The sequence below is a fragment of the Pituophis catenifer genome, unplaced genomic scaffold (assembly GCF_029215685.1).
Source record: "Pituophis catenifer annectens isolate HBS135680 unplaced genomic scaffold, rPitCat1.0.hap2 SCAF_8, whole genome shotgun sequence".
In the NCBI taxonomy this organism is placed as follows: Eukaryota; Metazoa; Chordata; class Lepidosauria; order Squamata; family Colubridae; genus Pituophis; species Pituophis catenifer.
In genome coordinates, this window is record NW_027256888.1 from 53,937,063 (window position 1) to 53,954,900 (window position 17,838).

Consider the following 17,838-nt stretch of genomic DNA (forward strand, 5'->3'; position numbering starts at 1 on the left):
AAATAATTACATTAAATAGAAAATAAAACACATGGCAGCTGGGCATTCATTCAAACAATTATCAACCCAGCCTCAGCATATAGACTTTGTTACCCATACAGTGCCCAGATTTGGCCAAAAGGCCAAGTTTTCAAGGTCTTATGGAAGACCGACAGGACCAATCCAATTTTAGGGGGATGATATTCCAAAAGGCATGCACCAGGGCAGAAATAGCTCTCCTTCTAAGCCTTGGCAGGCGACATTCCTTAGCCAACAATACTCAAAACATGTCCCTTCTGTCAGATTAGTAGGCTAGGTAAAGGTAACAGAGGAAGGATGGTCCCATAAGAAATCCCTGAATGGCTTTTTAAAGTGACAATTAGCACCTTGAATTGCACATGGAAGCAAACTAGAAGTCAAACTTAATCTCTCTCTGATTGCAATGGGTATTTACGATGTGCCTCTTCTATCTTCATTTGAGGGGAAATTCTCCAGTGAGGAATAACTGTTCAGCTAAACAGGAATATGACCATTCATGATATCTGGAACTTGCAACTTAGACTGTTTCCTATATCCCATTCAAGTCTATCTGTATTATTTGATTCAAACTACAAAGTACTTTAATTAAACACAGCAATATGCTTCTAGATATTTCCCACATATTCAATGTAATTTTTGAGTAAGACTTTTTGATCATGATTTGAGTGATCAAGTGTTATCCTGACATATTAAATATTTCCATAGTGTATGAATGTGTGAGATGTGTGTAGTATATATCATCCTAGTCTTTTCATGTAATATTCTTTCTAGATATATAACACATATTAAAGTTACTGAAAGACTTTATTGCAATCATTAATCAGTACAAATTATTAAAGCTATTTTCAAGAAGAGCTTCTTTTCTTCCAACTGTCTGTGTGCTTCTAGTGTGTCTTGGCAATTTTAGGCAAGATGCCAGCCTTTTGATTCTATACATTGGAAGAAATCCAGCTGGGTTCAGTGAAGTCTTTAACTTGTGTACTTCCCTCCTCAGAGTGAAAGAGAAAACAGGAAACTTTTGCTTCTGTTTTCAACTGATTGAATTACTTCTGAATTTTATAAGTGGCTGATGTCAAGTAATAAAATAACCCAATCTAGAAACCATAGTTAAAGCTTTACTGTTAAAGTGACAGTAATTAAAAACCAGCCACAAACTGTCTATATTCAGAAATGATGTGAAACTGAAGTAGGTTAAAAATGCAAGCAAACATTTTAAATCTTTTCATGGCTTTACAAGAGGAGAGTAGAAAGAATTTTAAAAGGCTATTCCAGAATTTTTCTAATTTTGTTTCAGTTTATGTGAAACTAGCACAAAGTTAGGGCCCACACACATATATACAGAAACAAGCAAACAAACAAAGCTCAGAGCTATGGTTTCTCTATTTCCAATTATTCTACCATGATATCCAGCTCTTGAGTGCAAAAAAAACCTATTATAAGGCCCATTACAACCTATGTTTAGCAAGGGGTACTGGGAATCTTTTCAGGGAATGCAAACATAATCCTTCAATTTCAAGTCAGTTTCACAATGCTAATTAAAACACTTGATTTTCCTCTTGCTTTTTTAAATGAACGGCAATCTTAATTTTTCTAATCAGTGAAAAAAAAAGCATTTTACATAAAAGGCATCTGATGAAGTGAACTGCAGCTCACAAAAGCTTATGCCTTTGAATATAATCTGTTAGTTGGAAAACTGCCACCAGATTTCTGATTGTTTGCTACCATAGACCATGATGGCTCTTTTCCTACATAGTTAATCTCACAAACCTTGTTTTTTTGGTTTTGAGCATGGATTTTTATATATATATATATATATATATATATATATATATATATATATATATATATATATATGTATATATATGTATATATATGTATATGTATATGTATATGTATATGTATATATATATAAAACTGCCACCAACTGTGAAAATGCTTCAGATTCAAAAGCAAAAAAAAAAAAAAAAGGCTTCAAAGACTCAGGAACATATATGACACGTGTTTGCAATTCCTTAAAATGTGTTTTAAAGGTCACCATCTTAAGTATTGCATTTGAATGTTTGTGTCAGTGCAAATGGAAACACACTGTCATCTTTTCTGCTGCTAGAGAAGTAGCTGCTTCTAATCACAAACTGTGTACAGAGGCAGTGTTTAATGCTAACCTAGGATTCTTTTCTCCTTTGGCTAAGCATACAGTACCTCAGCACAAACTATCAATATGCTTGATTTGCAGTATCCACCCTAGAAAGTAAGAGTCACCTTTTTGATTTCCAAACTCACGGATCATTTCTGGTAGCTATTAAGAATTCAATCATATGTCTAAGGCTTTCCAGGTAATATAAAATTTATAGTGAAGTTTCTGCTGACCTTTATATTTCAAAGTGAATCTGTACCCTTTTTCCCTTATTTTTTTTTCTTAATATCTTTTGAGTCTTCATTATATTTAATTCTTTTGTCTGCTTTCACTGAAATTTATTTAGTGTTCCTGGGGGATCCCACTTCATCATTATTATATTTATAAAAATATAATGCATTTTTTTAGGTGCATAGGAATACAAGATATCCATTCTTTTCTCTGAACAGCCACTATGGACTGTTTGCCTATTTAGTTTGTATTATCTACCAGTACTTGGTCTGACAGAATCTGACTGGACTCTCAGTAGTTTTTTCATTTTCCTAGATTTTTCACAAAGGAGGTCCTGGATCTATTACCAAGAAATGCATGTTTTAATTTCATATGATTCCAATGTCAGGTTGTTTTTCTATTGGTTTGAAAATGTTTATTTTATTTTATTTTATTTACATCTTTTAATCTGTTCCAATCCAATCAACCCTGAGCAGGATATGATTCCCCAATTCAATGAGGTTAAAAACTAAGTGTTTTTCCGGTGAAACTGGTCTATTAGGGCAACCCGTTCTACCCAAATATGGGACGGAGCATACTGCTTCCGCTTTCGCCGTATGTTAAAAACATACAAGATACAATGACTGTATCTAGCCAGGACTGTAAAGTCCTGCTTGTTACAGCATATGGAAATTTCAGCTCAGTAATTCTAGTAGAAACCAGGTTGAGAAAGTCTGGCCCAAAGATCTAGCATTCAGACATAAAAACAGACCATAATAAAGTTACATTAACATTTAAAAATTAAAGTTATAGTTAAACCAGAATTTTAATAGTGCCTTCTCCAGTGATCTCTTCAACAAGATCCCTCAAGTTTACAAGATACCATTGAACTCACAAGCCAGATCATTCCAACCAGTTCAGTCCTTGTTGTTTGGCACCTACTCAAGTAAACTTGCTTCTTTGCAATTCAGTATTCTTATTTTTGCCAGAATATTCCAGCAAATCTATGTCAAGAACTAAACTAAGCTAGAAATGGTGGCAGAATTACTTTTAACACAGCCAGCCTCTTTCTTGGTATCATATAATGTCAGTATGTTTGGCATTTTATTACTATTGGCACTGTCATATTCCTCCAGGATGTCCTCAAGATGCTGCCTCATGGATTGAAAGAATACTTCCCACTTGGTTTGTAAGTGCTTCATTTACTTTCTTTTCAGCCTAAATGTCAGTGCTACTGTTATGGATCTTTTTACAGTATTACAACTAAAACTATCATTTTTCTTACTGATGATCATGAGTGAAATGTTTTCTAAGGTGCTAGATGCTTTTAATATTAGCCACAGTTCTAATGTAAATTTATTTTATGAAAATCAAGTTCTATTAAATTGCTTGGTGAAAATGTCAACTCAGCATGTTGCCATAAACTACAGCACTGAGTCCTCTCACTTGACTTTCCTGGATAGCAGGGACTGCTAAAAAAATCTGGGCTTTTTTCTGCTCTAATTATGAAATAAGATGTTTGATCCTGTTATCAACAGTGACAACTTTTAAAGAGCAAAAAAAATTAATGGACGATTTTTATAACAAAATGTTAGACATACTAGAGATCAGTACTGGAGAACAAGAAACGAGCCAAATAAATATAGAACTAAAATTGTGGAGCCTGTTGTACTAATTAATGTCTACACTTAGAAAACCAATCTGAAATATGATTTTTGTGAATATCTTCATTTTTTAAAATCAACCTAACATAAATATAAAAGTTATTAGATAGCCATATCTAGTATGGCTATGCTATGCTGTGTTTAGACTGAAAACACATACGTGTTCAGTTCATGCAGCACCTGTTAACAACTCTTTAAAGCAAATGTATCTTTTCCTGGAATTGTACAGCTCCATTCATAGCTATGGAAGAGCTGAGTGTTCATCCATTGCTTGTGACAGGAATTGACCAACCATCTTGTCATCCAAGCCTGAGTCATGAGCTGAGAGAGTCACTGACCCAAAATGACCCAGTCATGGCTAAAGCAGGCCTGGAACCCACAGTCTCCTGATTTCTAGCCTGATGCCTTAATCACTAGACTAAACTGGTTCTCTTGGTCATTAATCCTATGATCTTTATAAATAAGAGAAAATGCATATTGTAGGAATCCTAATTTTCCTTATTGGCAAAATATTAGGAGAGTGAACTGGGTTGTTTTAGCCAATGCTGACTTACCCCCCCTTCCCCCCATTTTCTGAAATTTTCATGTTTGCAGGATTACAAAAGAATAAACCAAAACAAAATAAACATTGAACATAGTAATCAGGTAGAAAGCCTTCACTTTGCAATTCTGTTATGACTATATTCATCGGATGACTATAAATTGATCTAATATAATAATGCTTTGTTAGTGTATTTCAGAGGCTCACCTTATGGTATATTAACCTTCCATGTTTGTAAGAAATATGAATTAAAATCAATATTAATCACTGCATTGCACTGCTACTATTTAGATAAATATTTAAAGGGGGGAAATGAAGACAACACCTTTGCCCCACCTAGCATCAGCAGGTAAAAAGGTCTGGAAAATGCAAGGTCCATGTTGCAGCTGATGCAATGTTTCTTTATTTCACTGGCATGAAATCAGGACCTGACCTAGAAAGTGAAAAAATTGGGCAAAATGGCTGCAAACTGATCATCTTCCTTCCCTGTCTCTCAAAATAGCCTCATCTGGAGGCACCCAGTCCAGAAACTATTGCTGAATGTGATGGCAATTAGACCAATCTTTGACCAATCTTGGCAACTTTAAGATACATGGATTTCAATCCCCAGAAATTCCCATGGCTGCTGGGGAATTCTGGGTATTGAAGTCCACACATCTTAAAGTTGCTAAGGTTGAGAAACTGCATAAAATGCAGTTCCTGCATCACTATTCAAAGATACTTTGCTTTAGGTCCCTCAAACTCAGTACAAACAGCAGTCGTGCCAGAACTTTAGATGCTGTTTTCTTTACTGAAAATTTCCATATATTGCTTAGTATCATGATGCCACTGGGCATCTTAAATTGTGTCACAAAAACTACTACACTGCTCACCATTTTTCTATTTCTGCCCTTCCAGAAGGTGCATCTGTGAACTTTTCTAATGCCAGATTTTAGCTGCATCTTACTGAGATATTTCTCATTTCTGACACAAAGTTGGAAGCAGAAGTGTGCAAAATGTTTTGAATTTATAATGTTCTGTTTTGAATTCAAAACAGCCATTTCAAGTTTAAACAGTTGTTTTATGTTAGAAACTGCTCTGAGTGACTGAGCTCTATTTAAGGCGTAAAACACAGAACGGCTAGGACAATCAGTTCCAAATAAAATGACTGTTTCAAATTTGACACTTTTCAGATTCAAAATGTTTTCCATTCCTCTAGCTTGAAGCCCTTGGATATGTCATTTATATTCTTTATTTCATAGATAAAGATCTAAATCTACAATTTACATATTTATTAGTTTTGTTTATTTATTAAATTTGTATGCCCCTCAGTAGTGGGATTCAAATCCCGGCGCTACCGGTTTGCTATTGGGAGCGTGCGGGTGTGTGCGCTCACTTTGCTAGCGCACGCCACTTCTGGACATGCGCAGAAGGTTCTGCGCATGTGCAGAGCATTTTTGATGATCTCTGGGTGGGCGGGCGGAGACTCCCACTGCCACCACTACTGGTTCGCAGGAACCAGGACAAACCGGTAGCAACCCACCCCTGATGTCCCTGGATCATTCTTATTCCTGGTCCCTTAAAACAAAATAAAATATAATAAAAACATCCTAGTATAAGAAAAAACAAAAATAAGTATAAAAAACTCTATGACAAGAAAAGGAGAAAAATATATTATTTTAATTAAAACCTTCAGAATATCAGTGCCTAGAATATCTAAAAATTCCAGAGCAAAGCCAATAGTAAGAATAAAAGGAATAAAAAGTGAAATAAAGAAAAATGATGATGGTTACATTGGAAGAGTTCAGTATTTGTTGGCTTCCAAAAAACATTGCTGAGTTCTAGAGGAAGAATATTTCAAAGTAGAAGCACCATGAACGAACAGTAATGCTTTCTAGTCTCCATCCCTTACCTCACAGAATTTCTACTTTTTAGCTTATTTTCTTGTTGGACATAGAAGGGCCAGGGCCAAAACAAGGAAAATGTGAAGATAGGAAATACTATGCTCACTAATATGACTCTGTTTTCCCTTAATTTTCTAATACATAATACAGGTAGCCCTTGACTTACAATAACAAAATTCATTGCATTTGTTAAGTTAGTAACATGGTTGTTAAGTGATTCTGGCTTCTCCATTGACTTTGCTTGTCAGAAGGTTGCAAAAGGAGATCATATGACACTACAATCAGCATAAATATAGGACAGTTACCTACTGTGTGAATTTTATCACGTGACCATGGGGATGCTGCAACTGTTGTGTGAAAAATGGTCATAACTCACTTTTTTCAGTGACATCGTAACTTTGAACAGTCACTAAATAAACTGTTGTAAGTCAAGGACTAGCTGTATTTAATTTTTTAGAGAGGTTTTTCTCTTAGCTATGGCCAAACAGCAAGAAAACAATGGCTACAGTGTTTGAGTGTACTGTTTCCCACAATCATGTATGCCTTTTGGACAAATATTAAAGGTAAACCAGATTATGTTTTACCCATTCTTCAAAATGGAGTTAATAACAATTGCAAAGAATATTGAATCTTAATAGAATCTTAAACAGCATAGCATCCATAATACTTTATTTCTGCAAATGGTGATCTCATACTGTTCCATACTGCAACAATAAAAGAATAAACTAAATCTTTCAGGAGCTGCAAGAGATTCTAAAGATCCATGCTAGCATGGTTAACATTGGATGCAGGAATCACTAGCAGAAGGACTAAATATTTTATGGATTAAATTATCCTGACCAATATGCCCAACCAAAGCCCAGTTTTAACACAAACATATTCTATGAAATCTTTAATCTAATCTAATCTAATCTAAACTAATCTAATCTAATCTACTGTAAATGGCAACTATGGCTTCATGCAATGTATGCTTGAACCAGACAATTTCTATTCTGTCATAATAATATTGCAACTGAATATATATATATATATATATCAGAAAAGGCAATCCAGAGAAATAAAATAATTGCTATAGATCAACATTCTTCCCAGTATTCTAATTAGGAAATCTCTAATTAACATTTTTTTTTACATTTTACCCTAGAATTGATATATTACTGATAATGCCATTCTCTCCATGCAATGAATCATTCTTTTTTTTCCAACTCCCCAACACATTTTAACTAATACCGTGTTTTCCCAAAAATAAGACCCTGTCTTATATTTTTTGAACCCCAAATAAGCGCTTGGCCTTATTTTTGGGGAGATCTTATTTTGGGGGACATGGAGCAAGATAGGGCTCCTCTTGCCATCTTACCTGATTTCCAGCTCTGCGTTGAAATATTTTTGGGGAGGACTTATTTTTTGGGGGGGAGGCTTATTTTAGTGCATGTGCTCAAAAGCCCGATTGGGCTTATTATCAGGGGATGTCTTATTTTCAGGGAAACAGGGTAACAATTCTTGCTAAATCAAGTAAAAACCAACACACTATTTTTACTTGACATATTACATTATGTTTAGCACTTTTTACCATAATATTTGAAACATGGTGTTACTATAGTGTCATTAATGTTCCATACCTAGAACTGATGTCCTTCCCTGAACAGCACTCTCATTAGACAGATCTTTTGAGTTCGAAGTGAATGGTGATTGTCTAAAAGTATCTTCAGAAAAAAATGGGCTGAGGAAAAATGATTTTTAAAGCAGAAATATATGTTAATTACTAAATAAATCCTATTAATGCACAATTTAATCACATGGTGCATCTGATTAGAATTTTATGGTTTAGAGGTACCCAAAATTGAAAACATGTTTTGGATAAATTTTTGCAACAATTATTGTAAAATCAATATTATGGAATTCATATTATCAAACTATGTCCCAATCCTAAAAGCTGTCTAAAAATATTTTGAAAATGATTCAAAACAAGCCAACTCACTGTTAAAAGAATGTAGTTTTCTCAAGATTCTCAAGATTTGGGCAGAGTTATAGTTTCAATATAACTCTGGAGTATTGTTTTCAACGCAGATGTTCAGAAAAGCAATATTAGTGGGCTGCACACTTGTGAGCCTCAGTTATGTTTCTGTAGTAGAGGAATTTCAGGACATATGACAGCTTATATGAGGTTTTATAGAGTACTACACTGCAAAGACATACTATATATACCAGAAGCAGATTCCAGCCAAGTTAATTCAGTTGGTCTGCATAAAGTAAAAGTTAGTATGAAAATTGACACTTACTGTCTTAATATATTTTTATATGAAGCACATTTATTTCTAATATAATGTTTAATAAGCAACTAATTTTTTTGGAAAAATGTATTTGTAATTAAGGAATCCTCTGAAGCTAAGTTTTCATGTCACAGTTATTTCCTTCCTCTTTGGCTGAGCCAACACATTCTCTCTGCTGTTTAAGGAAGCTGCTTAGGTAGTGATAGTACTATTAGCACTCCCAGTTTCTTATAGCTTGTTTGAATTTTATAATGTACAATAATGCTATTCCTTCTTGCTCCCTAGTACTACCTGAATGGCTTGTTTAAATAATAAGCACCTGTCTTATTTACTAGCTAATTTCCATATATACAATAAAAGCAATTGTTTAAGGCCAATCCAAGAAGTCAAATTGAGCTCTTGCCCGATTATTGGATGATAAATTCAAAGGAAGGAATACAATTTGGAAAAAGAGTACAATGACATTTGAATGTAAATAGTTTAGGAATAGTTGAGCATGATCTCAAATAGACTGCACATGATTTTCAATATCTTTTTTTCTTATAATTGCAATCCATCTAAATGCTTTTTTTGAAGATCCAAGAGACCTGACTGTAATTTTACGAATGGCAAACACTGTAATTTTTTGAAATGGGATCTTAACTAAGTTAATAGGCCAGTCCAGAAAAATAATCTTGCAGCATCATTTATTTAGCAGCTGAAAGACAACTTGGGCCTGTTTTTTTTCTGCCTTCCAAAAATTCTTCTTGGCTGCACCATCATTACTGTCCCTCTGTACAGAGGTTGAAGTTGCTTACTTTTAGACTATAATGACTAATTTCATTAGGAGTCTTTTCAGGGTCACCTGAGAGTAACTTCTTAACTTGTTGGATTAAACAAAGTAAGAAATTTGATATCATACTCAGGGTTTTTTTTTTTTGCCAAACTGAACAAGTGAGATTTTAGGAAGAAATCTGAGAAATCATGCCAGGTTAAAACAAAAATCCCCAACAGCCACATATCTATTTTTCTTAATTAATTGCAAGCATGAGAGAAACTATTTTTATTTTCTCTCCAATAGTAATCTAAAAAGATAGTTTCCCTGCCTCCGCAACCCGATACCAATAGGAGGCTTATAAAAAAAAGTTCCCACTGATACAAATAAAAACTTTTCAAAGACTACTAGGGTGGGGCAGGGTGTTTTATTTTCTTTCAGATCCAAGCTGGAGAAGACAGGTATTAACCTGGCCTTCTTACACTCACACAGTCATAAGCGGTTCTGAGAATAATCCATAAGTAAAGCAATGTGTTGGTCAGCAGTTTGCCTTAAGATGATGAGGTTTCATATCCATGGTGACTAACAACAGTGAGCATAGAAAATAATCCTTTTGGTGCATGGTATAAATAAAATCTTATAATTTATATGCACATCAAGAATTTATTTCATTAGCTGGCTTCATGATTGACTTACATTTTTAATTACATCTCAAACAGAGTTACACAGTATTAGTCAAAAACATTAATACAAACAGGACATTCTATAATTCAGCTATAGTTAATTTACATAGTTTCAGTAGGAAATCAAAGGGATTTAACTGTACTCAATTCTTGCTAGATTGTGGACCATGCATAGAGATGTGAAGGCTTGGTTAAAAAAGGAGGAAATTTTAGAAAACCTAAGGCATTTTGTTTTGTTTTTTTAGTTAAAAAAAGAAAAGAAAAATATAAATAATAATATTTTTATTGAAATAGTAACAAAACAGATAACATTTAAAAATGCAAATAAAAAGATAAAATGATATAAAGTATCAGAGTTAATGAGATTATCTCAAATTCAGAAAATGAGTTTAGTTAAACATTAATTAACAGCTTTGATCCTCCCTCCCGATTTCCCATTAATAGTATTTTTTGAAAAAAAGCACGACACATTGCCTATTTTTCTTTGATGTATTTTGACAATTTCTTCTTTTTCATATTATTTTTTGTGTAATTATTTCTACTGAATTGGCAAAAATGAAGAGACATTACTTTCCTTAAGGTTTATACTATTATTTGTATTAAATAAAAATATATAAAAATAGGTCAAATCAATACATTTGTAATTATATCTGGAAAAGTTATATTTTCATTTTTTATTCATTATGTATATTTTTATAAGGAAATCAAATTTATCTATCTAATTTGATATATATGAAAATTTATTTTAAAAACCCTTTATTTTATGCCTATAAAATATATTGCTGGATACCTCGGCCAAATATCTATAAAACTGATGTTACACTGAACTTTATCAGGACTACCTTTCTCTACCATGGGTAGTACTTACCTAGTTGTAATAGTGATGGTATTATCTTTAGAGTGATTGTGCTCTTTGCTCACTTTTTCTGTGGAAAAATAAATTATTATTTTAAGCAAAATAAAATACTCATGAAAGTATTACTTTTTTAATAATAAGAAAAAATAATATTTATATAGATTTATAACTTATCCAAATATTTTCTCTAGCTTCTCATTGAAATGATAACTCTATTTACCATGAGTCATACTGAGGAATTCCACATTTCTTTTTTTAGAGTAATTGGGGCCTAAATGACAGTTTCTGTGTGCTCTCTTTTGTATGCAAGAAGAATAAGGTAAAGCAAACAAATAGGAAAAAGAAATGCTGAGAATGTAGACATATATTGAATAGCGCTATGGAAACAATGAACTCTAGAGGTAATCTAAAGTTTAGATAAACCTTCTAAATTGCCATTCATGCAATGCAGAAAAAGTAGAAAAGGAAGCAGATGATATGGATACTTTTTTCTATTTCTAGATCACTTGCTTAGGAAATTGTTTGGGGTAATATTGGTATATTTTCTTTTACTAAAATATTAGAAAAATATAGAATATACAACAGTAGCTTCTGCTATACTGCTAACAAAGTTGACCAGTCAGGTGGCAACACCTGGCTAGTCTTGGCTGATTTTTTAAATAGGAATCAATAGTGAAACAAGGCTATTTTTCTAATTGAATTGTAACCATAATAATAACCATGTTTATTTATTATGGTCTTTAATAGGACTTCAAGTGCTATTATATACATACCATGCTTCCCCCAAAATAAGACACATTGTGACTATTTTTAAATACCTATAAGACTGCAGGTCGTGGTATACCGGTAGATACTTAAAAAATCAACACACAGCAAATTCAGACAAGACAAATTTGGAAAAATATATTGTAAATCTCTAGATATAATACTTACCTGACAATTGAAAAAGTAATTCTGAAGCCATTTTCACGGATATATCTTGACTAAAGAGGTTTCTCTCTGGAACCACACGGCTTTCGGGGATCTTTTGTACCTGTTCAGTTATCTCTTGCCTAAGTAAAGTGCTGTAGCTGACATTTTGGCTAGGTGAAACAGAGGCATGGGAGTCATGAATCTCAACTTCCATTGGCTCTTCTTTAATCTTTATTGTCTTGGATTCCTTGCAACTTTCCGCTGCAGTTTTAAAAAATATGAAAAAAAATGCAGAAAATCAATCAATCAATGCCCAAGTTTAAAAAGGACATAAATTAGCAAGAATTTAAAGAATAAATATTTTAGCAAATTTTATGAATAGAGAAATAACCAAACTGAAATTATAAAACTATTGTACCCCAATATTGACTTCTAAAATAAAGAGAGATTATATTTCAGAAAGGTCTGAACCATAAATATTTACCCTAGAAAGCCATGAATTTTGGGGAAAACATCACAAAGTTTTTCAAAGCAGGAATAATCTCAGAGATCCTGAAAGAAAAAACTACTATGTATATTGACTACTTAAAGGTCCCCCTCCCAAAATACCAGATAATTAGAAAATAAACTGTTAGATTCCAATGGAAAATTATTTGCCAATTTTGTTGCTTTGCATTGCAGTATGTAAGTTTAATTTGCTTCAACAATTGAAAATCTTTCACTTTCTCTTTTTTCTTCCTTTCTCTCTCTTTGTAATAAGATGCTTTATTTATTACAAAGAGAGAGAAAGGAAGAAAAAAGAGAAAGTGAAAGATTTTCACTTTATTTATTAGTGAGAATCATCTTGTTTGTCACATGGTAATTAAATGAAAATGTAATCTTTTTTCCAACATTTCCTCTCTTGAATTTCATATATTTGTTTGTTTAATAGAAATAAATTTTCTAAACAAATGGTTTTGTAATTATAAAGTTATACCTTATAATTATTTTGGCTCCCATTAGATTTTTCTGCAGTCATTTCTATTATACTTCCATCAGAGTTTTAAAGATTTTGATTTAAGAAAAGGTTTTTCATTCTATAAAAGTAACCCCCTCCTCATAAAAAAACAGCTTTCCCACTTCTTGAACTGTTGTCTCTTGCAGAAAAATGCTTTAGTTATGAGTACAGATTAAATGACCACTTTCTTTTGAAGTATTAGCTCTTTTTCCATTTAAAGAGATCTCAAAGGCTGCACTTCAAGCAAACTTCACCACACTACTTATGATTTCCTTTCCCTATCACAGACACACAAATACATTTCCTTTAAGAATGAAGTACTGGATTATTTTGTTCAAGATGCTTCAGTAAACAGTCAATTAAAAACAATAATGAAAGAGCTTGGTAAATGACAGTAAAAAATATGTGGAATACTTTATATAGAAAGAAAAAAAGCACTCACAGAACTTCTACAGATTTTCAAACAAGAAGCTTATCTGAGGCCACTTATTATTGAAAACTAGCTCATTGTTATTCATGGTTTTTGTTATATTCTGGGGGAAGAATGGAGGCGAGGCCGGAGTGATTTCTAACAGTTCTTTATTCAATACTGCCTGTGAGGCAAACACACTCCTTGGCTGACACAGCTCCTTTTATATGAAACTGATCAGCCAAATAACCAATTAGGAGAGAATATTTTCCCGCTCCAACAGAGGACCAGAATGAGAACTTCAACTGACAACTATACACTATATACAATATGTAACACCCCTCCCCACCAAGATGGAGCATTATGGTAATCAAATAACAATCTAATATATGTAGTCTTTTAGGTAGGCAGGTGGCAATGTGTCTGTCTTGACCTACGAGGTTCCGTCTCAAGACCAGTAGCTCTGGAGCTTTGACTAGGCAAAGTGGCTGATGCTACTTCAGATGTAGCTGTACCTTGTAGCAGCAGCAAGGGCTCGGTCACTGGTGCTTCTACCACAAAGGGAACTGGGTCCGCAGGCATCTGTGCCTCAACACAGTCCCTTGTTGGTACTGTTGTTGTTGGTGTCTGAGTTGGTGTGTCCTTAGCCGGGGTTGTCTCTGGTGGAGTTCATTCTGGCTGGCAAAACAGTTGGTTGATGTGGCGGTGCCACAACCTGCCATCTTCGAGCGCCATTCTATAGGAACATGGCCCAGTAATGTCCACTACCCAGGCAGGAATCCAGGAAGGGCCTCCGCCATAGTTGTGGGTGTAGACAAAGTCACCCAGTGAGTATGACCAAGCTGGCTGGTTGAGTCTGCAGGGACCTCCGAGGAGTAGTCCAGGTGCAGCCGGTCGAAGTCGGTCTGCAGGCGGTTACCAATTAGGAGTTTGTCCAGACTCCTGTTGGTGGTGGAGTTTAGTGTGACGTGCTGGACCAGGAGATACTTGGTTATCCGGGTTTGCCAGTTCCCCAGGCCCATCCTTGCCAGTGTTTCCTTTATTGATCGGACCATCCACTCAGCCTGCCCGTTGCTAGCAGGATGGAATGGTGCAATCAGGGCATGACAAATGGCCCACCAGGAACAGCTCGAACTGGCTTGATGTGAGCTGCGGCCTGTTGTCCAAAACGAGGATGTCTGGCAGTCCATGGGTTGCAAACAGCTTTCTAAGGGCCTTGATCGTGGCGTCCAAGGTGGTCAATGTTATGAGTACCACCTCAAGCCACTTTGAATAGGCACCCACAACCACCATAAAGGCTTGTCCATGGAAAGGCCCCGCAAAATCAATATGCACCCTTGACCAAGGTGTCTTGGGTGCTTACCACTCACATACTGGAGTGGATGGGGGGACTGGCCTTGACTCTTGGCAAGGCTGACAAGATATGACCCAATCAATGATTGCCTTGTCTAAGTTGGGCTACCAGACATAACTGCAGGCGAGCGCCTTCATCCGCACAATGCCTGGGTGGCCTACATGAAGAGTTTCCAAAACTGGCCGTCACAGTCTCTGGGGTACCCCCACACGACTCCCCCAGAGTAGGCATCCCTGTTGAGTGGACAGCTCACGTTGCTGGGTGTGGAAGGAAAGGGACTCTGTGCTGACTGGCCCCTTCAGCCACCCCGTCCATATCCAGTTGAGGACTTGGATGATGACATGGTCCTTGGTGAAGTGTGCAGCGATCTCCGACGTTGTAATGGGGCGGGACAGCAGGTCTTTAATTAATAAAATAGATGATGATGGGACTGGATCCTCCACAACAGTTGGGAGCGGGCATCAGCTGATGGTGTTGCTGTGGCTAAGTGTCTTACCTGGCTGATGCAGGAGGCGGTAACTGTATGCAGCTAGGAACACAGTCCAGTGCAGCATGCAAGGGGACAAAACTTGTGGTATTTGGCGGTCCCCGGCGAGCAGGCCCAGTAGTGGCTTGTGATCTGTCGCAAGGTCAAATGGTTTGCCGTAGAGGTATTCAAGGAAGCGTTTGACTCCTGCAACTGCAGCCAAAGCTTCCTTGTCCAGCTGGCTGTAGTTTCGTTCAGCCAATGACAAGGTTGGTGAGAAGAAAGCGATCAGGGCCTCTCTTACATTCGGGAATCAGTGGCTTAAAATGGCGCTGGAGAGGTGTCGCAGGTGAGAACCAAGGGAAGAATCTCGTTGTACTGCACCAGAATGCTGTTTGAAGCTCCTTGACAGCAGAGAAGGCAGCAACTTCTTTTTGGTCCCTAGACCAAGATATCTTCTTGTTGAGCAAGTGATGGAGGCACTCAGCTATAGAAGCTTTATGCGGCAAGAAGATACTATAGAAATTTAGGAGTCCCAAGAACGCCCGAAGTTTGGTCTTGTTCTTGGGTGCGGGAGCTTCCTGGATGGCTTGGACCTTTGCCTCTAGAGAAATAGCTTTATAGATGGTTTGGTGTTTTATAGGCTTTATTGTTCTAAAGAAAAAATCTAATGTGGATCTGTCAAATACAAAATGAAATTCAAGAATAGTCTGATGAGGATTGTTCAAAGGTATTTTGGCATAAGATTCTATCCTGACTATCACTGGAATTTCATTACTTATATTTAATTATATACAGAACTAAGTATAAGCAATATAGCACAAGTAGTAAACATGAGGAAAAATACACCTTATAAAATATGGATGGAAAACAATTAGGTCTGATTTTTTTTGCCCATTATTGCAAATTATAAAATATAAATAATGGTTGTGAGGAGATGAAAGAATGTTACCACGAACAGCACTCCTGTTTTAACACTCCTAGATTAACACTGCTAGAATGGGTACAAATACACTTTACAGCTTTTTGTTATTAGCAGGTTTGGAGGAAGTGTTTACAGGTTGTCCCGAAAAGGCTAATGATGTCCATTTCAGACATTAATTCTTTCTAAGTAGTACCAAATTCCCACAAAATGTGAAAACTATGGATCTATATATTTCAGTGATATTATGATGTTTTTGGCCCTCTAGCCTCTGAAGACTACATAATGATATGCATTTGCTTCACCCATTCACCACATACATATAAACATGGAAGAGAGAAAGAGGGGAGGGGAGGAGGGAAGAGGGAGGGAGGAAGAGAAAGAAATATATCATTTAGACCATGCGTGTCTAATTCATAGCATCACATTGCCATCACATGATGTTTCTTCCTTTTGCGGAGTTGGACACATCTGGCCTGCCGGCCTCCAGTTTGACCCCCTGATTTAGAGAGATCAGCTTTTTTAAGCTGAGTATTCATCATATATTATTAACCCAAAGATAAGTTTGTCACTGCGTTATTTTATTTACCAGCTGAGCTCATTATTTCTGGACTATCTGACTTTCCGTACTTTGCCAAGAATTGTTATCAAAAGCTACTGCGCATGTCCATCCACCCACATTCCTTCACTTGCTTCACACACTCTTTCCTTTGTTCTCTTGCCAGAGGTCCAGCTCAGATAGCCGGCAAGAATTATTTTCAAAAATGTAACAATTAACTTTTCTTAGTTAGTGAGGTGTTTTATTTTCTTTATAACAAATAAATGAGTTTTATTAGAAACCTTCCTCGCGTTTCTTTTCAGATTATTGCAACTTGGAATAAGCCTCGATTCATCTCCTCCTCTAAACCAGGGTAATTAGTCCCAGAGCCAAACATGGGATTAATAAACCCCCTGACAAAGTTATTGAAATATTGAATATCAACTAAATATATAAATTTACAGTTAAACTGTAATGATTAATTACAATATTTTACAGTGGAAATGTATTGAAAATTCAGTATCATTTGATCATCACTTATATCTAAAAATTATGAGTCAGTTTATCATGACATGTTATTTGTTAACTCTGTACCAAATATTTGAACAATCAATAAATTAATTGTTAAGTCAACATCACAGACATGGAAATTATCTCTGCTATAAGCAATCTAATGCTGATTCACACAAACACTTGACATTTACAGATCATAATCTAGAGACATGCATTCATAAATTGGGTCTAATGCTAAGGTCAAAAGAGATGGTTAATATTGTTCAAATGAATTCTTAATAATTACAAATGATAGCAAGGTTTTAAACATGGAGGATATTGAAATTAATATTAGATGATGAGAAAACGACTTGCATACTTGCTCAAAAATTTCTGGCCTCCAATTAAAATTGTAGCTATTTCTTTGATGTTTTGTTTATATTCTAAGTCAATTGTTCTTTATACTTAACGTAATAGTTTTGGCACCAGTTTATGTGCACAGAAGATACTGAAACCTATGGTATCTCAGACACAAATTGCTGGCAGGATACTTGTTATGACTGCCCCCACTCCCAGCTGGGAATTGTTGAAGTTGCACAACAATAGCAATACTGGGCATTTACCTTTAGAAAGTGTAAATGTTAGCAGCATAGTTTAGATAAGGGGAACTTGCTGTCATAACATTTTGGAAGGGAATCATTATTTCAGCTTTGAGAATCCAGTGTACTTTATTAT

The 17,838-nt window shown here is 35.4% G+C and overlaps 1 protein-coding gene across 1 annotated transcript in view; it reads right to left on the minus strand.

The window, feature by feature from the left end:
• The window catches only part of ZNF827 (zinc finger protein 827), a 124,292-nt gene that overhangs the window by 25,242 nt on the left and 81,212 nt on the right, over nucleotides 1-17,838 (minus strand). The window contains exons 6-8 of the mRNA XM_070948662.1: nucleotides 11,947-12,186; nucleotides 11,026-11,083; nucleotides 8,070-8,170 (exon numbers count right to left, since the gene is read on the minus strand). Coding sequence (XP_070804763.1) covers nucleotides 8,070-8,170; nucleotides 11,026-11,083; nucleotides 11,947-12,186 — 399 coding nt within the window. The remainder of the gene's footprint in view (nucleotides 1-8,069; nucleotides 8,171-11,025; nucleotides 11,084-11,946; nucleotides 12,187-17,838) is intronic.